Consider the following 23,530-nt stretch of genomic DNA (forward strand, 5'->3'; position numbering starts at 1 on the left):
ATCTTAATTCCCCAACCAGGGATCGAACCCACACTTCCTGCATTTGAAGCACAGAGCCTTAACCACCGGACTGCCAGGGAAGTCCCGAAAATTAAATTTCATATAATTTTCATGTGCCATGAAATATTCTTTTTCAACCATTAAAAATGCAAAAACTATTCTTAGTACACGGGCCATACAAAAGCAGGTAGCAGGCTAGATTTGTCATATGAGCCATAGTTTATTGACCTCTGCTCCACACACCATAGCCTCCCCTCATTTTTGACCTCCATACTTTCAATTATGTTGCTCCTGTGTCTGGATCGCCCTTCTGGCTTCTCTCTGCATAAGAGTTTCCTGCCCTGCCCAGTGGTATTAATTGCCCTCTCTTCCATGTTTCCACCATACTGTGTGAATACAGCAGGTATGGCCCCACCACAGCTGATTTCAACTGCTTTGTATACAGCCAGGTCTATTCATCTTTGTACCCCTGCACAAAGCCAGCTTGTAGCAGGTGTTCAGGACATGTTTGTCCAAGAAAAAGCAAAAGTGTTAAAGCAACCCAAGTGGTACAAGCCTGGTCCACAGCAGCTATGCACTAACCCAGCAAAACAGACAAGCAACTTAGATGCTTCTCCTGGCAATTAAGAAATCAGTAACTTCTCTAGCTACTTTGCCCACAAAGTCTGCACAGCCTTGTTCCTCACCCTCAACACTAAATTTAAGATCTTCAGCTTCACATGCAGACTAGAAAAGCAACCAGTGGGATGGCTCACTCTGTAACTGCTGCTGAGAATGTGCAGAGATAAACAGAGATGTATTAAATTCCTTTTTCTGTTTCCTCAAACAACTAAAAGGTATTATGATGACTATTTGGCAAAAGCTGGGTACAAACTAGAGATATATTAAGTGAAAGAAAAAAAATATATATATATATAACTGGACAATTAGGTAAACTATATGCAGAAAGAAAAACTGGAAAGAAAACTACACCCAGTATTATTGATTTTAGTGGTTATCATGGCTTTTCCAAAATTAAATGAAAGATATATGATGCTAATAAGTCAGAAGAGTTCTTTTAAGTTAAAAGTGAACTGTGGTAAATCTTTTTGTAAAACAAATGACTATTAGAATGTCATCCTGCTTATGATTTGTAAAGTCTGATTGGATACATATGTAAAATGGTCAGATTTGAATAAAAAGGCAAGACAATGAGGGCCTCTGGAGAAGCAACAGGAAGAGATGGTGTGTGCTCGGGACTTGATCCCAACGTGCACAGTGAACAGCAATCTGTGAGCCCAACAAAAAGGGGGCAACAGACAGAGCTGACAGTAGAAACCCACCCCTGACACCTCGCAGACTGAAGGTCATGGCTCTCCTCCTGGGGAGCCAGCTGCTCTCCTGGCTAGTCAGTGGTCACTGCTCATGAGACTCACACAGGGGTAGCAGAGATCTGGCAACGTGACAGATGTACCCATATCCCTAATAAGCCACCGCTGTTCATCTTTATTACAGCTAGTCTTATTAAATCCGAATTTCATCTATTTCAAGCAATAATCAAGCTTTATCACGGAAACAGAATCTTAAAATGCAAGAAATGGTCCTGTTCTTAAATATTGCTTAATGAAATCTAGCCACAATGTGATAGGATTCTGAAACTAGCAAAGGAAAGAAAAAACAAAACAAACAAAAAACCCAAAAAAATTCCAGTCACTGTCGAAGACAACACTGTGGTGTCCAAAGGCTCAAATGACACTTATCTATAATCTGTTTTCCATATTTATATTAACCCTACTGGCTACTTTATTTTCCCCATACATAACTCCTATAAAGAAATTTAGTCACAGAGCTCATAGTTCATGACTTACCAAAGATTCTTCATTTTTAAGTTTGAGAATAAAATCTTTTTTAACTTCAAGGAGAATATTGTAAGAGCAGATAAGCAGTAGATTAAGAATCCTAAATTACTTGTCCAAGTGTGTGTGTGTGTGTGTGTGTGTGTGTGTAAAAATAAATATTTCTTACAATTTGCTGAAAAACCTTTCCTCATTTTTGAAGAGCTTTAGGTAAACTATTAGTTCTGGATTCAATGTTTGTAAGGATATACATACACATTCTGTTTTGACACCAAACGTAACCCAGCAACCATACAACTTTATGACAATAACCACACCAGTAAGAGTTACCAAAAAAAAGGCTTTTTAAAAAAACAACGCCAAATAAAGCTAAAATTAGTTATTGGTAAATATTTGGACAATTATTTGTCCAAATCTTTATTTAAGATAAGATAACGTGGGCTTCCCTGGTGGCGCAGTGGTTGAGAGTCCGCCTGCCGATGCAGGGGACACAGGTTCGTGCCCCGGTCCGGGAAGACCCCACATGCCGCGGAGCGGCTGGGCCCGTGAGCCATGGCCGCTGAGCCTGCTTGTCTGGAGCCTGTGCTCCGCAACGGAGAGGCCACATCGGTGAGAGGCCCGCTTACCAAAAAAAAAAAAAAAAAAAAGATAAATAAGATAATGTGCTATCTTCTGAAGTGATCCTGGTTTAGAACACTCTCTCTGGCAGAAAAAGCAAGCCCAGATAGTATTATTCAGGCAAACAAAATAAGCATCTGGTGAATTTCTGCATGTGTCTAAATCTTTAAGACAGGCTTTAATCCTATAACCGGGTTTTAGCCAAAGACCTTGGGGCCAGTACAATGAAACTATCTTAACACACAGTTACATACACAGGAACCCACAGTACAAGCACCACAGGCACTGAAGCAAGCAAACACTTTAAGGTGGGGTGGAGTCACTCACCAGCAAATGATTTCAGCCCATTCTCACTGGGAAAAAGCTGATACCTGTGACATGTCCCGGCCCCAAGAACTAACAAGAACCATGAACGGTGCAACGTTGGTGTTCCTGGTTCCTCCTGTCTATAATTTTCACTTGCCCTAAGGATCCTGGAAGTGGTAAAACTGAGGAAAGTTCATGTGATCAGTGACTCAACGTCACTGATTTTGGAGAATCTGTGAGCGGTACTGAAAACCCTGGTTCGTTCCCTAAATTAGATAACACCTTGCTTTGCTTCAAAGTTTTCCTGTAAATAGCTGGCCTCAAAAGCTTCCAATTTGACAAATATTTTAGTATAAAGGTTTTAACTGATGTGTTATTTTGAACACTTCTGTACAACAGTCTTGATCCCTGAAAGAGTAGTTCCGTTGAGAACACAAATTCATTGTCTGAGATATAACCAGGCTGATGGAGGCTATAAGAACTGCGACTGAAGTGAAATTCGAATGGACAGGGAAGAGAGGAGAGTGCTCTGAAGACAACACGGACCCACAGGCTGTTGAAGGAGGTAGCAATGCAACTGAAAGCAGTAACCTGAGCACTGTTCAGACATTGATAAGAATAGTACTTACACTGTGCTAAGTGCCAGGCACGGTTTTAAGCACTTTATATACATTAACTCACTGAATCCTCATAACTACCCCTTGGCACAGGTATTATTGGTATCATCAGGAAACTGACACACAAAGAAGGAAGTCACTTGCCCAAGGTCCCACAGCTAGTAAGCGGCAGAGTTGGGCTTCAAACCCAGACAGTCTGGTCCTAGAGTCACTAGTCTTAAACACCATGCTGTTAACTATGCTTTTCTTAACTGAGCTACAGGAAAAACAAGAGTAGTAACAAATAAGCATAAGTGGCTCTCTAGAAGCTGTTGAAAGTATGTCTGGGAGTTTTTGACAGGCCATAATTTCAATACCATAAAATAAGTAACTAAAAACAAAAACAGAAATGTTAACTTCAATGTACTCTATTGGATATTTAATATTCATTTTATGTGTTCATTATAAAAGTTCAATAGTAAAATCTGTTCTGTTTGGTTTTAAATAAGAAAATATAAGTACAAGTTTCTAATTCATGTTGTTTGACTTACACAAATCCTAAACTGGCAGGCTACCAGATGCTTGGCACCTCTTAGCACTAAAAGTGAAATAAAAACAATATAGTAATGTTCTTACCAAAATTAATAAAAGCTTAGATATAAAAACTACTACTTAAAATTTTTAAGTCATAAAACACCATGCCAAATGTTTTTATCAACCTCTTCCTTCCTAAGCATAACTATCTCTCTTCAATGGGGTAGTTTTGTGAATAGGCCAAAATTTCATAGGAAGGTGGGAACATGGGTCTTCCCCTCCTCATTAGAAGTCATTTTGTTAGGACTTATGGTGACCATATGGTGTTTCAAATACTAATAGGAAACAAATGAGTCAACTTATGAACACAAAAAGCAAACTGTGATGTAAAGAATAAGGGAGGAAAATAAGCTCAGATATGACATGACGATACTATCACAGGCCTTAGTATCTTCTTTGTCTCCTAAATAAATTGAGCCACCAACAGGAAAAAGGTCACCTCACAGAACGCTATGAGATTTTTAAGTTGCTAGACTCCTTTCCATCTTCTCCTCCTCATCAGCTCTTGATACTGCTGTCAAATTCTACACACTGGCAAAGAAAAAAGGGGTGAAAGTTGAGGGATTTTATAGAGAAAATATTAAAAGTTTGTTGAGATTATTTGAACGAAAATATTATAGCCATTGATATCACTTTAAATGCCTAAAACACATGGCCTATTCTTACAGAAATGCCCATGTGAACATTAGAACAATCATCACAATACCTGAACAGAATCAATTCATTTTAGCAGAACAGCAACCTCTTCTACATCCCACCCACCCTAGGAAGTAAACACAATTCATTTTATGAAGGTATTGGGAAAAGTGTGCTTCTTCTTTATAACGGTTACCAATTCAGAGACAATTTAAAGTACAACTACCAACAACTAGGAGTCTCACACTTGCTGAGTGTTCACTTCTTAAAAGAATCTCCTCAGACTTACAACATGGAGGCTTTCGCCTAGAATGGATACACGGAGACGAAGCCATTGAGAAGGCTGGGAAAAGGGTGCCAAGAGCTCTTCACAAACTGCAGGCTTTCCCATGCTGACTGATGCTGCCAAGCCCTGATAGGCCATGTGTCTAAGGCCTCTCTAGTAGGAGGGACTCATATACACTGATTGTAACAACGCTTTTGTCCAAAAAAATTGAGATGTAACTTATACAACATAAAAATTCACCATTTTAAAGTGTACATTTCATTAGTTTTTAGGATATTCATCATGTTGTGTAACCATCATCATGGTCTGATTCCAGAACATTTCCATCCCCCCAAAATAAACCCCATACCTATTTTCATATGCAATGATTTTACCCAAACTTTCTCCGTAGATCTCTCTGTTGCCCATGCAGGTATTTTAAGATGGCTGGCTGGGGTGAATCTATAGAGTATCTATATGGTAAGAAAACAAGAAAACTACATTGTCCAGAAAGATACTGAACGCAAATCCTTGGCATTTTTAGCAATTAGGCTAATGTAATTTTTATATATTGGCTAAGAATGGCAGAGAAACTTACATTCAACATCCATCTTCACATAACACATTAATGTGCCCCAAAATTCATCCAAGGTGTTAAAAGAAGGGAAGACAATCTACTATGATTAGCCATAACTGTCCATAGTTGTAATTTCAAAATACAGAAGATGCATATGTGGGAAAACCTCCTTTAGTATCAAGCACAGCTGGATCAAAAAAACAAAAAACAAAATGAAAAACTTTATGATTAAGCAAATATTGTCCCCACTTGAGAAAATAATCCCTAGATCAGTTCTCTATTTAAAGTAATGTAGCTTTAAATGCAACCTTACTTTTATCAGTCTTCTAACCTAGAGTCTCTCCTAATGAGAAAAATAACCTTTAGGCAAAGGTCTGGTAGGAAAGCCTGCAGATGTGCGGTGCTCAGGCTGTCGCAGGCCTCTCATTACCTAAGTGAGCTCACAGCTTCTAAGACACACAGGAAGGAGACCTCACCTTCAGGCATCAGGGTGTTGAAAGCGGGAGGAAGTAGGTCCACGAGGGTGTCTTGCTTTTGTGCACTTATCTGGGGTGCTATTTGCAGAGAAGGAGCTCCTTTATAGAGTGTGCCCAAGATGGATTTCTCTAAGTTGCTCTCAGAGTTGTCCAGCTGCCCTCACCAATAAGCCACAGTCTTTGTAGGTTGATAGAAACCACCAGTCAAAGCAGATGCATATGGATTGTGGGGAAGCCTTCTTTAGTATCTAACATAGCTGGATTAAAACAAAAAAACTTAACCATTAAGCAAATCTTCACTTTAATCATTAATTTAGATTATAGCAAATATCAACTAGGTGCTAAAATTGAGTCTACCCTTAGCATGGGCACTTAACACTTATTAATGGGGATTTTGTGGACTTGCCTGAAGGCCACAGTGAGCTCTCAATTTTTGTCCTGCAAGAAATTAGTTCTCCTTGATAAACAAGTAAACAAGATCCAGAAATGTTTATTGGTAATTTAACTCATTCTTGCCAAGGCTGCTAAGCAATGCTTCCAATGACTTCCATTGTGCAACAAGTTATGCTCTAGCAATGTATTTACAAAGTTATTGGAATCTGCAATAATGATTTAAATACTGTTCATTGCCTGGATTTTCCAAAACACAATCAGATGCAATCAAGTGAAGCTCATGACATTTACATGATGTATAAACTAACAAATTTCCCTCAAAGTAGTTTATGTATGGAAGTACTGCTACATTATTCTTCTTTAAAGATGCCCAGGAAACAGTCCTAAATTAAAACGACACCTGGCTAGATGAGTATAAAGCACTTATCCTCTGTCTACCTATAAGAAATCACCCAGTGGCCAGAAACCTCCAAGTAACCGTCAATAAACTAGAATTTCATTTTCCTTTAATACAAGAGAGTTAAGAAGTCTGAGAATCAATTGCAGGTAAAAGAATCCAAAAATGATTTAATGTCTTTGAGGTTTATATCCTCTTATAGGGTCAAAATAATGAGGTCAAAAACTTAATTTTTTTTTTTTTGCCATGCTGCGCGGCTTGCGCAATCTCAGTTCCCAGACCAGGGATTGAACCTGGGCCACGGCAGAGAAAGCACCAAGTCTTAACCAATGGACTGACAGAGAATTCCCAAAACTGGGATTTTTTTGACCATACCATGCAGCATGCGGGATCTTAGTTCCCACTGGGGGTTGGACCTGTGTCCCCTGCAGTGGAAGCGCAGAATCTTAACCACTGGACGGCCAGGGAAGTCCCCAAACTGGGATGTTTTATTAAAGATGGCAGGTTTTTTGGTGACCTTTCAGCTATACACTTTTAACAATATAATTGTTATGTAGTAAGAAAGCCCGAAGTTAGCTAAATTTGTAGATACATTTCAGAATGTAAATTGCTCCAAAATTTCCCATTCTTCAGTCTGTTTTTATAAAACTCTTCTAAAATATGATGGACTTGTTCTAAATAAACCTGCATTAAATTTAGTCTTTGTCAAAAAAAATAGACAAATTACCTAGCAAGAGGTCACATGGTTCTTGTGTTGAAAAGTACTAATACATGCATATTATCATTTTACTTAGTGCTAATCCAATACTTGGAAGTGTACAACAGAGGAAATTCTGATATAACCGTTATCTAAAAGGGATGGATTCCTCAAGTCTAGCACAAGTGCCCGCTACACCAATTTTCTGAAAGGATTAATTCCAAGTTTCCCTTAAAGTAAGAATATTCAACAGCTTACAAAAAAGAAAAGCCAACAAAATAATTATCCTTCAAACTATGTTACGAATAATCCTCTTGGTTTGGGAAAAGGAGGGCTCAAACTCTAGGACTTTAGTTGTGGTATAAGAATAAAGGGCAAGAAGCAAGCCAACAGGAACACAATTTTTGCTTTTGGTGGATTCAACTGTGTTTGCCAAGACTGACATTATGATGAGTGGGATTCAATTTTAATGCAAATCTCTTCTAGATTACTGCAAAATTAATGCATGTCACATAATCTCAAATAACATCAGGTACAAAAAAATACACAAAATTAACATATCAGAAAGTTTTAAAATGTAAAAAAAATTTGACAGGTAAAAAAATACGAACATTCAAAAAACAACAAGGAGTCTATATCTGTATTCAACAATGGGATCAATGCACTAGATAAGGTCATATTCAGGTTGGAACAAATTCTGGAAATTCATGCTACAAAAGAGAATGAAAAAAATGCTCGGCAGCTCAAAATTTTATAGCAAATATTGAAATCAAAATTAAAATGTTCGTGTCTCCTAACCCCCAAGGAAAACAAATGGGTTCACCTTTAATAAATAAATTCAGAGCCAACAAGTGTACTCGTGTCATCATGTGTCCTCATGCTCCCTGCTCCTCAGACCTGAATGAAGCTTTCCAAATCATCAAGGTTTCTGAATGCTCATAAACCTACCAAGAAAGACAACTGACTTCTATCTCTGATTTCTGGACACACACACACACACACACACACACACACACACACACACACACACACACGCGCGCGCACACACACACACACACACACACACACACACACACACACACACACACACACACACACACACACACACACACACACACACACACGAACAGATAACAGAAAATAAAGAGATGGGAACACCTCCAACCACCAACCACCCAATCAGGCCTGGGCATTTCATCTGCTGCTAAGCCACTTTAAGAGCCAAGACTGATTACTCTGTACCCCACGAGGAACGGAAAGACAGTTTTTAAACAAATGAGCATCAAGAGGACAAAGACTCATATTAACATTTACACAGCTGTTGACTTGTTTCATCTCTCAATTCCAACATGATTAGAAAGCCTTTCTAATATAGACTCCATAATATACTCAATGACAATGACAACACAACACAGAAACAGAGGTTGCTGAAACCAAGATTCACATTACTCAAAATGTTATCGGTATTTTTCTGAAAAAATGTGATCTGAGCAACCAGTGATTATAAATAAGTTCCAATAAGGTGAAGTTTGCAGATTTCCAAATCAAGACCCTACTGTTGTCTGACCACACCATTCATCTGATCACTGAATTCTCTGAGATAAGACCATCTCACCAAAGCCAGCGGCAGGACTGCAGAAAGAACTCCAGTAAGAAGGCAATGCAAATGGCCATATTAAAAAAGTTATAGTTAACATGAGTCAGACTTAAGTCCACAAAAAGTTTCAAATGATTTCAACCAGTAACAGAGAATCTCACAAAGAAACCAATACACTTCCTAAAATCGATGTTCCCTTATCCCAAAAGAGTCTCCCAATGGGTCTCACTTCCATCAGTGACAAACAAGCGCTCCTCTTGTCTACTTCCTTCTACTCCAACACATGCTTCTTGCTCTTGGTTCACCAGGCAGCATTACCGTGTTCCCCTTAAGGGCTGTTCAACCCCCAACTTCCAAAATCTCCAGCAAGACTGAGGTACACTTGGGGATCCTTCTAAACTTGCTCACAACTTGGGAGACGAAGGGGATGTGGGGCACTCAAAGAGCATCAGGGAAAAATGGAAACCAACATTGTGCTTAACAGGAGGGCCTGCCTCTTTTTCTCTTTCTTTCTCCCAAAGCATCTAGCCCTAGGCAGTTGCTTGAAGTGCCTTGAGAGGCAATATTATAAAAAGACGACAGGGACCTACATTTAGACACAAGCAGATTCCCAGGAAGAGGCTTCCCATCTTACTGGACTCTCGTAGCATCAGCATTTGGGGCTCCCTCGGATGCCACATTTGGCTTGGGCCTGGGGACACATTCGGACCCCATCACCCTTGGGATCCCTGACTAGGGCTGGGTCAACTGTTTAAGTGAATTCAAGCAAGAGTGACCTCTGTGGACAACACACGGACCTCACGGACACAAAAGGCCCCCTGTGCACACTACATGGGTCGCCTGACAAGACTTCACGCTAACGGTCATTTATAAGCGGGTCTAGGGCTGGCCCCTTAGGAACTCATTCTGGTCGCGTCTTAGACTTCTTATCGCCCCTAAAGTGCCTGGGATTGTGGTTTTATGGTCTGAGGAACAGTTAGGCCTCGAAGGCCCGGCCTAAGATGTGTGCACTCCGCATCCCAAGCTCCCGCCTTCCCCACTCGGCGGCGGGGACCGGGTTTCCCGCCCCTCGGCCGACCAAAGGTTGGTGGCAGTTGGAGGCAGTTGGGACCGGCCCCAGCAGGTTGGAACCGGTCTGGGCCGGGCCGGAGGAAGAAGGGGGGAGGGAGAGGCCGCCTCGCGCTCTCCCTGCGCGCGTGACTCACGCTGGCCGCTGACGTCAGGCGTGCGCGCGCGGCGGGGGGGGGCTCTACGTACGTGTAGTGCTGCGGTTTCTCGGGCTGTGCCTGCAGCACCTGGGCGGTGGCGGCCGGGGGCGCCGAGGAAGCTGCGGAGCCGCCGGGCCCTGGGCCCTTCGACATGGTCCTGTCTTCCTGCCTCTTCGCCGCTCCCCTTTTATTATTCAGTCTGCGCGGTCCGCGCCGAGGCCCCAGTGCGCCTGCGCCGCGCCACGAGAACGTGAAGACCCCCCGCACGGCAGCAAGGGTTGCTGGGAGTTGTGGTCCCAGGTTCGGCTGGAATTTTACCGTCAGCCGAGGGTTGCTGCCGAAGGAACGGACCACAATACCCAGGGATCCTTGTGGACGGTGTCCCGGATGCTGAGGGCCCGCGACGGTTTCTGGGGATTGCAGTCCGGCTGCGTTTCTTCTTAACTGCGTCTTTCCAGGTTTGTAGTCGGGAGCCTTTCCCTGAAATTGGAGCCCCTGGAGTAGAAGAGGCCCAGAGCCAGGGAGGGCCTAACGACTGCTGGGAAACGGTTCGAAGTGTAATTGCACTGCCAACAGTGTAACAATTACCTCGCCTCCATACTTAGCACACCCTGGGCTCGGTTCTGATGCCGGCCCTGAGCAGTGGGCCTTTGAGCTTCAGGCACCTGGAGTCCGCCAACATCCTCATTCCTGTAGTGGGACCAAGCTGAGAGGCGTGAAGGAAAGTCTGCCCGTTGGAAGTCAGCTTAAGAAACCTTTGCTAACGAAGAGCTACACTACACAATACTCTGTTCCTGCGCCTTTGCTGAGGCGCTCCGTAAACCTTTACCAGCCCTGAAACCTGGAACTCCACGACTTGGGTCCCTTCTCAACTCGACACCTGGCTTGACCAACTTGTTTCCAGTACATTAAGGGCCAAGGACGAATTTAATCTCCGTCTAGCATAGTCTCACGTACACTGGCAAGTTGCAGGGGCGTCGAGAAGCATCACAGTGTCCAGAGGAAGGGCCTGGGTTTGAGTAGGGAGTGCGATTTATAATCCACTCCAGTTTCCTGCTGCGGATGCCAGTGCTTCTACTGGTGAAAATGTCTCCTCCCTGCTTCCCGCCAGTTGGGCGAAGTTCTTCATAGATATTTTAACACTTGTTATTTAACTTTGTTTTCCATATTGAATCTATTTAAAACCATTGTTTTACAGACTAATTTACATTTTATGAGATAACGTTAACTAATGTTAATCTCATTAAAGAAACACATTCCGAATAACGAATAACCTTACCGGTGAAGCAGGGTGGGGTGAATGGAAAATTGTTAATGTTTAAGACTGATACATATCTATTTTATTTTGTTACGAGTAACTTCACATCAGAATCCAAATTGTCAGCCTACAAAGTTGAGAAACTGGTATTTCTTAAACATGTCAAATCAGTTGTTTAACCACTAGGGGCATTTGAAGATGAAAAATTCCAAAAGCATAAAAAAGTTGTGTATTGCTTTACTCCTATTATTAAATCCAAATAATTGGCATATATGCTATCCCCAAAATACCCAAGTGTGATTTGAATGAAGAAATATAGTTAAGAGTGCTAGATTTTAAATAAGGGTATGAGCTTCAGAATAAGTGTGTACTGGTGAAATTGGGAGATGATACCATCCAAACTGCTTAATTTACAGAAGAGGAAACCAAAACTCAGAGAGGTTAAGTAACTTGTGCGAAGTTACTCAGCAAGTCTGACAGAACAGGAACTAGGACAGTAGCCTACATGCTGCATCATGTTTTGCGTTGTTTTGACTGTATTAACATTTTCAGTTGTTCCCTATTTCCTGTGTTGCTTTTCCTCCCCTGCGTCCACTTAGGAAAAAGAAGAACATAGCGATAAGACGGCCAAGTAAGAGGGACAAACTGTTTCCACTAATCATCCTTAAATGGATGCATGTAAATTCATACCTAGTTTCTCCTGGAGCAGTTTTAGTTCCTCTGTAGTAATTAGCAAAACTGGGGACGGGGATGAGGGGCGCGGCAGATAACTAGACTATTTCTCCCGTAGAAAGCATGGGACAGACAGGGTTCTGGATCTCCTAGAAAAGCCTTGGAACACAAAATGGGTGTTAATTCAGGAGTCCATTCTTTCTCCAGGCCATCTGAGCAGTCAAAAAAAGATGACAGGGTATTTTTCTTGTTACATCCCAGGACATTTGACAGCCTCTTATGTGAGAGGTAACCAGCGCCCTGTTTCTCGGCTTTACCCAGGTTCTGAGAACAGGGCATCTTGGTTTGTCTTCTCAGTCTGGCATGAATGAAACAGCTTAATTTTTCCCCTACCCTAAACTTTGAGCAGAAGGCAGAAAACTAAAGTTGATTGAATTATCACATAAAAGTTTAGATATATAATAATTAAATACATACTGTGCGTGTTATGATTGAGAGGGCTGAAATAACGAGAGGAATTTGGAAATAGAGATTGGGTCAAAGGCGTTTTTTGCCATAGCTGCTTTTTCAAACTGCATTTTTTTACTCACTATTGATGGTGAGAGGGGGAACTCTGGTGTCAGGAGTAAATTTTTGAGGTATTTGTATTTATGTATAATAATTCTCTGAGTTGAAATCTATATGTACCTGGTTTTGCTGCTTTTTTATTTTAATAATTTAAAATATTCGGTGAGGGACTTCCCTGGCTCTCTAGTGGTTTAGGGCTCCGCACTTCCACCGCAGGGGGCGCGGGTTCCATCCCTGACCGGGAGCCTGAGATCCCACATGCCGCACGCACGGCCAACGAATAAATAAATCAGTTCGGTGACCCCAGAGTAAGAACTGCGGAGTAGAATGCCCAAGGCTCTGTTTCAATTTTCTGGGCTTTGTTTGGCGGGTCTTAACCTTAAGCCTGCTTTGATATTTTATATAACTGAGTCACCTGAAAAACTAAATATTAAAATCCACTCAAGACATTTAGGCAAAGGTAGGGATTACCATTTTTATACATTTGTCCTGTTTCTTCACAAGTAACACATTCCAGGATATACCATTAAATACAAGTGAACGTATTTAATTTAGTTGTCTTTTGTTTGCTCTTTATGGACATGCAAATACAGTTTTAGAACTGACTATTCCCATTCTGGCTGTAGTCATTTAGTTCAGTTGAATTACATAATTTTAAAAATATGTTGCTTAGTGGGTTACTTCTCGTTTAAGCATTTTGAAATCACAAAGTATTTTGTGATGGTCTAATAACATATAAAACAGTACTTCTAAAATAATTTATTGACATTTGTTTTTTGTATCTATTATTTACCCCTCCCCACCAAACAAAAGAACTCCCATTTGATTGAAAAGTAATCACAGGGAATACATTTTTTTTATATATTGGAAAATATTTACAAAATTTTCGTTAAAGAAACCTCTCCTCCTCCTGCATTTTATTAGCTTGATGCAAATAAGGTTAGGCTCCTTCCCGTCCCGACTCTTTAAGTCCTGATAGGGACCAGTGCAATTCATTTGCATTGACTTTCTATTGTAGAGCTTTGAAACCAAGGGAAGGATCCAAACATAGCTCCATTTTATCCAATCAGAAGAGCCGCTTAGTGCTAAACTCTGATTCGTCCATTCCGCTTTCCATTTATCCAATCATTAGGCCACTTTAACAGCCAATCAGTGGTCTAGATGTCCGCCAATCAGCGAACGGGGCCGAAGCACGGCCTTTGTGTCGGGGGATGTCAGCGCGTCGGCGAAAGCGTCAGCCAATAGAAAAAGTCGTTGGTGTATGCAAATTAAGGTCCTATTACGCAGAGACGCAGCGTGAAGCGTGGGTATAAAAACGGAGGCATAGGGGGGGCCTGGAACGCAGAGCGGTTTGGTCGTTAGTCGGAGGAGCTTCTTCCGTTAGTTCGGCGACTGCGGCTCTTCATTGGGCAGCAGGAGCGGCGCGGCTGTCGGAGAAGCGGCGTAGAACTTAGGCATTGGGTAAGTGTTCTTGGGTTTACGCGTGACATGAGGCCCTGTCAGCCGTTGATGTCGCGGGCCGCGGCCGTTGAGAGCCGAGTGCCGGCTGTTGCGGGCTGCCCAGGCTGCTTGCTGGCGCCGGCGTGGGGACGGGTGGTTTTCCCTTGGGGCTTCGTTCCGGAACCATGTTTCCGCCTCTTTCCCGCTGGTGATTCAGAGGTCCCGACGCCGGGTTCCGGGCAGCCGGGCCTCCGCCCGTCGAGGAGGGGAAGTGACTCCTCCCCGCGCTCCCCCTCCCGGGGGAGGCTGCTGCTACTTGCAGCCTGAGTCATTAGGGGAGGGGGAGGAGGCGGCAGCCCTCGGCCATCTGCCGCCCGCCTTGGGGTGGGAGGAGGCGGGAGGGTAGGGGCGCCGGGCGTCCCGCCCCCCGCAGCCCGGGAGGCGAGCGCCGCGGCCCCGGAGTCAGGGATTTGTTCCGCAGGTGAAAGAAAATGGCCCGAACCAAGCAGACCGCTCGTAAGTCCACGGGTGGCAAAGCGCCCCGCAAACAGCTGGCCACTAAAGCCGCCAGGAAAAGCGCCCCCTCTACCGGCGGGGTGAAAAAACCTCATCGCTACAGGTAGGCAGCGCGGCAGGAAAACAATGACTCGGCGGCGCGCCGCGAGCGGGACGCTTCCTGCTGCTTGATCAGCGCTCTCGGTTAACCGGTGTCCCTTTACGCCCTCCTCTTCGCTTCAGGCCCGGGACCGTTGCGCTTCGAGAAATCCGTCGTTACCAGAAATCCACCGAGCTTCTGATCCGGAAGCTGCCTTTCCAGAGGTTGGTGAGGGAGATCGCCCAGGATTTCAAAACCGACTTGAGGTTCCAGAGTGCCGCCATTGGTGCGCTTCAGGTGAGGTGGCCGAGGCTGCGTGTGGCAGGGGCGGAGGGCTTGCGCGCGGTTCTCCTCGGAGAGAGTTAATAGTGTGGCTCTTGTCCTCAACAGGAGGCTAGTGAAGCGTACCTGGTGGGTTTGTTTGAAGATACTAATCTGTGTGCCATCCACGCTAAGAGAGTCACCATCATGCCCAAAGACATCCAGTTGGCTCGCCGGATACGGGGAGAGAGAGCTTAAGTGAAGGCAGTTTTTATGGTGTTTTGTAGTAAATTCTGTAAAATACTTTGGTTTAATTTGTGATTTTTTTGTAAGAAATTGTTTATAATATGTTGCATTTGTACTTAAGTCATTCCATCTTTCACTCAGGATGAATGCGAAAAGTGACTGACTGTTCACAGACCTCAGTGATGTGAGCACTGTTGCTCAGGAGTGACAAGTTGCTAATATGCAGAAGGGATGGGTGATATTTCTTGCTTCTCATGATGCATGTTTCTGTATGTTAATGACTTGTTGGGTAGCTATTAAGGTACTAGAATTGATAAATGTGTACAGGGTCCTTTTGCAATAAAACTGGTTATGACTTGATCCAAGTGTTTAACAATTGGGGCTGTTAAGTCTGACCATACATCACTGTGATAGAATGTGGGCTTTTTCAAGGGTGAAGATACAAGTCTTAACCACAGTGTAACTTACAGTTTCCTTATTAAAAAAAAAAAAAGTAAACCTGGCAGCTATAGAATACACTATGTGCATTTATAATAGCTATTTTATATATTGTAGTGTCAACATTTTTAAATTAAATGTTTTACATTCACATGTGGTGGGGAGTCTTGTCATTAAGGTGTGTGTAACATAGAGTCCGGTTGGTTTTCTCCTAACTAGACTGCACTTGTTTTTCATACGTAGTAAGATGCTTTGTACATTATACCTTGCATAAGTCCTCATTCTACCACATGTTAACTAATCCTCTAGCTGATAATGCAGACACTAACGGGGGGATTTATTTATAAGGGCTCTAGAATATAATACAAGTTATTCACACCAGCATCATCTGTTACTAATATAGTAGTTAGTGCAGCTTTTCTTTGTGTTGTGGTTGGTCTCATAACTAGGTTGAGTTTTTCTGTACCAGGAGGGAACAATACCGAACTTCTTTTCCTTGTGGAGTTTGTGTTATAATAACCCTTAGGGTAAACTTGCTGTGGGGGAGGGACACACAGCTTCAGCTCATGGAACCTCTGCCGGTTAAAATGGTGTCATCTGGTATAAGGTCCTGGGAAAAATCACTTCATAGAGATGCTTTCCAAGTGGTTTTCAAACTTATTCTTCTATTGAAGTTTTTAGGTCAATTATGTATGTTGACTAAATTTACAAATAAACTTGTTTATCCAACTAAGTGTCAAAAACCTAAATTGAATGTTGAAAGCTTAATACATCTTTTATCTAGGTCCTTTAAGTTTATTTCAGGTTTTGCTGGGTAGACAAAGGAAGCATTTATTTGCAGAAATATTTCTACAAAGCATGTAAAGAGCTCTCTGCTCTATAAAAATGCCATGACAGCTGTATATGCAGTGTGGGCTTAAGATTGTATTAATATGATTCTTCCCCTGCCCCTCTGTTGTGAAGGAAAGTAAATTTCTTTGAAATTCCAGGACTCAAATTTGGCGTCTGTTCCTGAACCTGTTTGTGAAGCACGTTTATAGATCTCTTCATAAAGTGAGTTATTTTAAGACAAGCCCACAGGTATAGAATCTTTAGTTTAAGCCGCCTTTTAAGTATGAAACTAGTGTTCTTGACCAATGATGGCCACCAGTGAAGCATAGTATGTCAGAGGGACATGGGCACAAGAACCACATCTATCAGACAAAAGATTTCTGTATAATTTGAAGTCAGTAGTTGTAGGAAGTCTCTATGCCACGATAAAACAGTTTGGTGGGTGTTTTTTTAAGTTTGGACTAGTTTCAAATTTAGGGTTTAAGGGGTTTAGGATTGGAAAGAGGCAAGGCAGATTAGGATTGGGAATCTTGGTAATTTAGTGAGCTTTTTATGAGGTGTTGAAATTTGATACAGTATAATGAACTGGTTTGCTAGAAGGTCCATCATAACGAGTTCTGGAACCAATTACTTGCATTGTTCTTGTGAAGGACATTGAAATCCTAGCCAGTGGAATGTGGTGTGGAGTGGGAGTTACAAACACAAGTAGAGAAACGGCTATGGTGATGTGTCTCCTTGAGTTACCACTCGAGCTAGAGTAGGTGACAGACTTTCTCACGAAGTCTGCATCCCAAGGTAGGATTTTACTGGGCAGCTTGGAATCTGCTAAAATAGTGTAACTTACACTTCCATACTTTTAATTTTTAAGCCGACAGGCAGAAATATTTTCTGGTTCTAGGGAACTGCCCACGTGTTATAATATCCATGGGTTAAGATGGTAGAATAGAGTCTGAGGAGAAAAGCAAGCAAAAATTGGAGCTGATGAAGACATCTTGTGCTGTTGATGGGTGAGACAAAAATAAAGTTTTTGAAGTTGAGACTTTCTCATCTTGTTAATGGTTTTCATTTGGATGATAATGTTTTTCTTTCACAAAGTTTTGTGGGGGAATGTCCAGGAAGCCTTGCCTTCTGACTCAGCTGGTAGTTGGGGGTGGGGGGGGGAGTGCATTCCTCAGCTCTCCCCGATTGTTGTGTCCGGGGGCTCCCCCTCCCTGGTTCCTTGCAAGCACTGTTCCTTGCTTGGTGTCAGGTGTTGGGGCTGGGGTCTGCTTCAGTAGGAAAGCAGGCCCCTTCTGGAACACTTCCAGGTTGGGCAGCAGAGGGTGGACACAGTCTAGTCAGCTGTCTGCCATTGGATCAGCAGGAAACTCCAGGGCTTGCCCTTAAGTTTCTGCAGGCAAGGGCCAGCCTGCCTATGGGAGCAACAGCAGAAGGTCAGGGATCAGTTCCTCGGGCCTGTGGCCAACCTACCCTGCCACAGAGAAGGGGGAGGTGTAGTTTTCAGCACACCTTCTGTAGCGGTCGTCTCACTGGGTAGGCTAGGCCCAAGAGCCTTGAGCCTCCACCCTGGGCATCCAGTCCTCACCCCTACCTCCCCATCCCTTCACAGTCACCTCACCACGGCAGTCACAGCGTATTTCCCTGGGCCCCACCTTGGGCGCTGATACAAGAACACAGCTGAGCTCAATGTGCTCTGAGCTCCACAGTCTCTTCCTTCCCTAAACCCGTTGGTGGTCACACCTGCTTCTGTAGGCGTTCCTCAGGGGTGTCACCAGCCCAGACCATTCCATTGAGCTGGGCCTGGCTTCTGGCCAGCAACTCCAGCAAAGCAGCCAGCCTTCCACCTACCTTCCTGAAGGCAAGCCTGGAGGAAGGAAGGAAGGAAGAACTGATTCTTGCCCAGGTTGCTAACCCAAATCCCTGCAGCCTGCTCAGAGAGAAGGCTGATGTCCTCGGCCAGGTGGCCGGCCTTTTGGCCCCTGAACCCTTTGGGTCGGCAGGTCTGGGGGATGAGCAAGGCTGTGGGCCGAGGTGGGTGGGTGCAGCTGGGACAGCTTTGCGCATGTTCACAGGGTGTGCTGTGAGCAGGGATCAGAGGCTGCTGTCCTCCCTCCTGGGGTGGGTGGAGAGGTGCCTGCTCCCTGTTCTGCCTGCTGCCCAGCTGCCCCTGGCAGTGAGGGAATCCCACCCCGACAATCAGCATTGTTCCAAGCAGAGTCATGGGATTTGTGTGTGATGTGTCCCCAGCCTGTCCTGGTGTCCTCACCTGAGCACTATGTCCAGTGTCCAGCCAGGGACCCTCCGCCCCCATTCCACCTACCCCATTGCCCTTCCTGAGAAAGAAGCTAAGAGGTTCTGCAGACACCCCCCTACACCCCAGCTAGGGAAGCAAGGCTGGGGGTGGCGGGGCAGCTCTTCAGTGAGGCCGTGACTCTTGGAGGAGCTAAAAGGCCACATGGGGTCTGGAAAGGGGCACAGAGGGGCGTGGTTGGGCAGTCAGTGTCTAGGGTCTTCTCTCTGGCAGCTACCAGCCCCCCTTCAGGGAGCTGCAGTTCTGGGAATATACACAGTGGAAGGGAGAGTGGGCTGAAAGGAAGAAGGCCATCTCCAATTCACCGGTACTGGTGGCAAGAAGGGCTCTGGGGAAGGGAGGCTGGTGGGCTGCAGGCTTCGGGCTGGCTGCCTCTGGCTGAGGGGTATGTGAGGGACTGCACACGGCCGCAGGGAGATGGTGCCCAGGCTCCGTTAACCGCTACTCCGTTCCCACCCTCTCTGTCGGACACACTAGGCTCCAGGACCTTTCCCATAAGCGCCTCACTGCCTGGCATTGAGCTAAGAGCATCAGCAGAGGGGACGGGATGGGGTTGGGTCCAAGGCCCAGCCTTCATGAACCTGAGGGTCCTGTGACAGTCCAAGGGCCTCTCCCTCCTCAGTGCCCTGCCTTTGACCAGCCTCAGTCCTCCTGCCCACCCACGGTGGCCTGGAGACTTGCCAGCTGCTGTGCCTAGGGCGAGGTGCAGGGAGAGACAGCCGCAGCTGCATCTTGTGAGTCTGGATTTGCTCCCTGCCTAGCCATCAGCAGCGTGGTCGTCAGCCTAGAGGGCAGGAGCTTCAGGGACACGGTGGGGGTACCAAATAAAGACGAGGCCTGCAGCTGGTGCCTCTTAGCGGGGCATCTGAGGCCGGGGATGGACAAGAAGCTCCCGGTGCTCCAAAGGCAAGACCTGAGTCTGGTCTGCCTCTGGAGTCGTGCCTGGCACACAGCACAGACTCTGGGCGTGTTTGCTGGCCAACCCAAAGCCCTGGCAGCCCCACAGCGCATCTGGCTGGATCTGCTTCTGGCATGGGTGGCCAAGAATCAGTCAGGTTCCCAAGAGCTTTGGTTACTGGCCTGGCTTCCAAATTGGGAGGGTTCCATGTAGGAACTGGGGCTCCAGGGGTCCAGGAGAGCAGCTGCCCCTCCTGTTCCTTGCTATGAGGCTGAGCTTTGGATTTTAATTCTTCAGTAAGCAGAGGCTGGCAGAGCAGAGGCTGCGGCAGGTCAAAGTGCTCCTGGGGACAGGGTGGTTACAGTACAACCAATCTCAGTATCAGACAGACCCAGGTTCAAGACCCAGCTGTCCTACTTGGATGAGTTCCTTAACCCATTTGTGCTTCTTTTCCTCATCTGTAAAATGGGAATAAAACCAGTGTCTACCCAATAGGCTTGTAAGGATTTAATGAAACAATGTGTGCGAAGTCTGGTGCCTTTAAAACAGAAGTCCAGAGCACTGACCAATCAGAACAGGCACTGGTAGTGAACAACCTGTGCTGCCCTGCAGGCTGCATCTCAGCCCTGATACCAGGGTTTACCACAAGCTTGATATTAGTGTTATCAATATTACAGAAGCTGTTATCATTAATGTAGCAGAAGGGCAAAGGGGGCCCAAATCAGGAGATAGGTTAACCCCCTGGGAACAACAAAAAGAACCTCCCAGAATGAGTGAAAGCGTGAGCCATCTGCTGAGAGCAAACATTTTCAGAGACTGTAGATATTAGCTTGGGAGATGTGGATCCCAGTCCCATCAGGAAACCAGTCTTTAACTGCAGTGGAGAGGCCAGAGCTGCATGAAGTACACAGATGTTCACTGCATGAAGAAAGACTGGGTCCAGCAGGGAGGGCCCAAGGGCTAAGAATTGAGCGTGGGGACAAACACGGACTCTGGGAGAGAAGAGCTGCCTCTGGGACACCTGTCCTCAGTGGTGGGCCCGGTCTCGCCATGACCTGGACAAACAGCTTGCCTAGGCCACTGGGCACTCAGCTGGCATGGGTGGTATTCCCACCACTGGATAATTTGTCCCCGTGGGGGCTATTACTGAGAATTCTATCATGACACCTCAGTCCTGTGTGACAGTTGGCTCTGGTTCCTCTGATACAAGTAAGTTTTTTTGGCCAGCAGAGCAGAGGACAGACTTTGGGTGACAGTGTCCCCTTTAAGGTGCCACCTTCCCCCCAGTCTTGTGACATCTGGCCAGGAAATGGGAGGGAGGGTCAAAGGTCAGAGGCAGACTTTCTTCTGAACAAATTTTATGTAACATGCTAGATGGGATTCAAACACTGAGAGTAAACAGGTCTCCCAAATGAAATCAGTGTTTCAGAGTCCAGAGTGAGCCATCAGGAGCACCTGCCCTTGGGTCAAATCAGGTTTTCCAACAACTGAAACATACAAATGATGACATGGATCAAAGGGGGTGTTTTCAATCAAAATGAAACAATGGAAAAAAAAAAAAGGAACAATGGAAATAAACAGGGGTATGGGCCTGCCTAGTGATCAGAATTCCCAGAAAGCTCTTTATTCCTTTTTCAGAGCATTTATCTCAGTCAGGGTGGGGCGAGGGTCAGATTGAGACTGCCTCCCTATCAGAGCCCAAGGCTTTTATCTGGCCCACTGCCTGCTGGAGAGTCCAACAATGTCTGTTGTATTAATGGACGATTGATCATAATAGTAAACATTTATTCCGTGCTTACCAAGTGCCAGAGGCAGGGCTGGGCACTCTATGAAGATGACTTCATTCACTTCCTTTTGAAACAGTCTGTTTGTTAGGAAGGAAACACACTAGCCCCACTTTACAGATGAGAAACGGAGGCTCAGAGGGGTTAAGTCATCTGACCAAGATCACACAATAGTAAGGGCAAAGATTTGGGCTCAGAGCTGTTGGACATCAAAGCTGAGGTGGGAAAATGATGCGCAGAGTCGGGGAGGCTTCTCCAGTCATTGCCTCGTGGGGAGACATGGTTTGTGAGTTTAATTCCATTTCAACCAGCCGCAAGGGCCACTCACCGTTTTGTCTTGTTTTATGTCGCCTATGCCAAAAAATGCTTTACTGAGGAGTGCTCAAAAGGCCCATTTAAAGTGTGTACTTCAGTGGTTTCAGTATATTCACAGATACGGACAGTCATCACCACTGTCAATTTTAGAACATTTTCATCACCACAAAGGGAACTTGGTACTCTTTCCTAACACCCTCTTATTCTCCCATTCCCCTCAGCCCCAAGCAGCCACTAATGTACTTTCTGTCTTTACAGATTTGCCTATTCTGGACATTTCGTCTGGACAGGATCATACAATTTGTAGTCTTTTGTGACTGGCTTCCTTCATTTACTGTTTTCAAGGCTCATCCATGTCGTAGCAGGTATCAGAACCTCATTCTTTTTACGGCTGAATAATATTCCCTTGTATAGACCACATTTTGTTTATTCATTTTTCCCTTTTGGATGGCTTCCACCTTTGGGCTAATGTGAATAGTGCTGCTATGAACATTAATGTACAAGTTTTTGTGTGGATATATTTTTTCTCTTGAGTGTACATTTAGGAGTGGAATGGCTGAGTCATACGATAACTCTACGGTTAACATTTTGTGGAACTGCTGAATTGTTTTACGTTCCCAGCAGCAGTGAATGAGGGTTTTGATTTCACCACATCCTCACCAACACTTGCTATTTTCTGTCTTTTTTTTTTTTTAACTTAAGCCATCTTAATGGATGTGAAGTACTACCTCATTGTGGGTTTTTTTTTTAAATTAATTTGTTTATTTCTTGGCTGCGTCGGGTCTTCGTTGGCTGGCTTTCTCTAGTTGCAGCGAGCGGGGGCTACCCTTTGTTGCAGTGTGCAGGCTTCTCATTGTGGTGGCTTCTCTTGTTGCAGAGCACGGGCTCTAGACGCGCGGGCTTCAGTAGTTGTAGCACATGGGCTCAGTAGTTGTGGCTTGCGGGCTATAAAGCGTAGGCTCAGTAGTTGTGGCGCATGGGCTTAGTTGCTCCATGACATGTGGGATCTTCCTGGACCAGGACTCGAACCCATGTCCCCTGCATTGGCAGGTGGATTCTTAACCACTGTACCACCAGGAAAGCCCCTCATTGTGGTTTTGATTTGCATTCTCCTAATGACTAGATGTTGAGCATCTTTTCATATCTTCTCTGGAAAAATGTTCAAATCTTTTGCCCATTTTTTTCAAGCTTTTAAATCTTTTCTTTATTGATCCCCAAGCCTTATATTTAGTCTTTCTGCCCATTTTTAAGTTGTCCTTTTTACCGTTGAGTTGTAAGAGCTCTTTATACATTCTTCTTTCTTTTTTAAAAAATTTATTTAGGGCTTAGCTGCTCCGCGACGTGTGGGATCTTCCCAGACCAGGACTCGAACCCGTGTCCCCTGCATTGGCGGGCGGATTCTTAGCCACTGCACCACCAGGGAAGTCCCTCTTTATACATTCTTTTTTATATATAATTTATTTATTGTTTCTGGCTGCGTTGGGTCTTTGTTGCTGCTTCGTTGCTTTTCTCTCGTTGCAGCGAGCGGGGGCTACTCTTCATCGCAGTGCGCGGGCTTCTCACTGCGGTGGCTTCTCTTGTTGCGGAGCACGGGCTCTAGGCACGCGGGCTTCAGTAGTTGTGGCACGTGGGCTCAGTAGTTGTGGCTCGAGGGCGCTAGAGCACAGGCTCAGTAGTTGTGGCACACGGGCTTAGTTGCTCCGCGGCATGTGGGATCTT

At 44.7% G+C, this 23,530-nt stretch overlaps 2 protein-coding genes across 5 annotated transcripts in view; one reads left to right on the plus strand and one right to left on the minus strand.

Moving 5' to 3' along the window:
* Positions 1-10,494, minus strand: part of UNK (unk zinc finger) — a 34,040-nt gene extending 23,546 nt beyond the window's left edge. The window contains exons 1-4 of one of the 4 annotated variants that reach the window (XM_060134431.1): positions 10,245-10,374; positions 5,904-6,160; positions 5,449-5,614; positions 5,221-5,323 (exon numbers count right to left, since the gene is read on the minus strand). In XM_060134431.1, coding sequence (XP_059990414.1) covers positions 5,221-5,279 — 59 coding nt within the window. In that variant the 5' untranslated portion in view covers positions 5,280-5,323; positions 5,449-5,614; positions 5,904-6,160; positions 10,245-10,374. Of the gene's footprint in view, positions 1-5,220; positions 5,324-5,448; positions 5,615-5,903; positions 6,161-10,244 lie in introns of all 4 variants that reach the window. The other 3 variants (XM_060134432.1, XM_060134435.1, XM_060134434.1) reach the window with 3 other exon arrangements.
* A 3,504-nt stretch (positions 10,495-13,998) lies between these two features.
* Positions 13,999-16,401, plus strand: LOC132511321 (histone H3.3A). Its single transcript, XM_060134436.1, has 4 exons — positions 13,999-14,153; positions 14,614-14,751; positions 14,871-15,024; positions 15,118-16,401. Exons 2-4 carry the CDS (start codon positions 14,624-14,626, stop codon positions 15,244-15,246), a joined length of 411 nt encoding a protein of 136 aa, XP_059990419.1. The 5' UTR covers positions 13,999-14,153; positions 14,614-14,623; the 3' UTR covers positions 15,247-16,401.
* Positions 16,402-23,530: the final 7,129 nt, after the last annotated feature.

Source organism: Lagenorhynchus albirostris, chromosome 20 (assembly GCF_949774975.1).
Source record: "Lagenorhynchus albirostris chromosome 20, mLagAlb1.1, whole genome shotgun sequence".
Taxonomy (NCBI): domain Eukaryota; kingdom Metazoa; phylum Chordata; class Mammalia; order Artiodactyla; family Delphinidae; genus Lagenorhynchus; species Lagenorhynchus albirostris.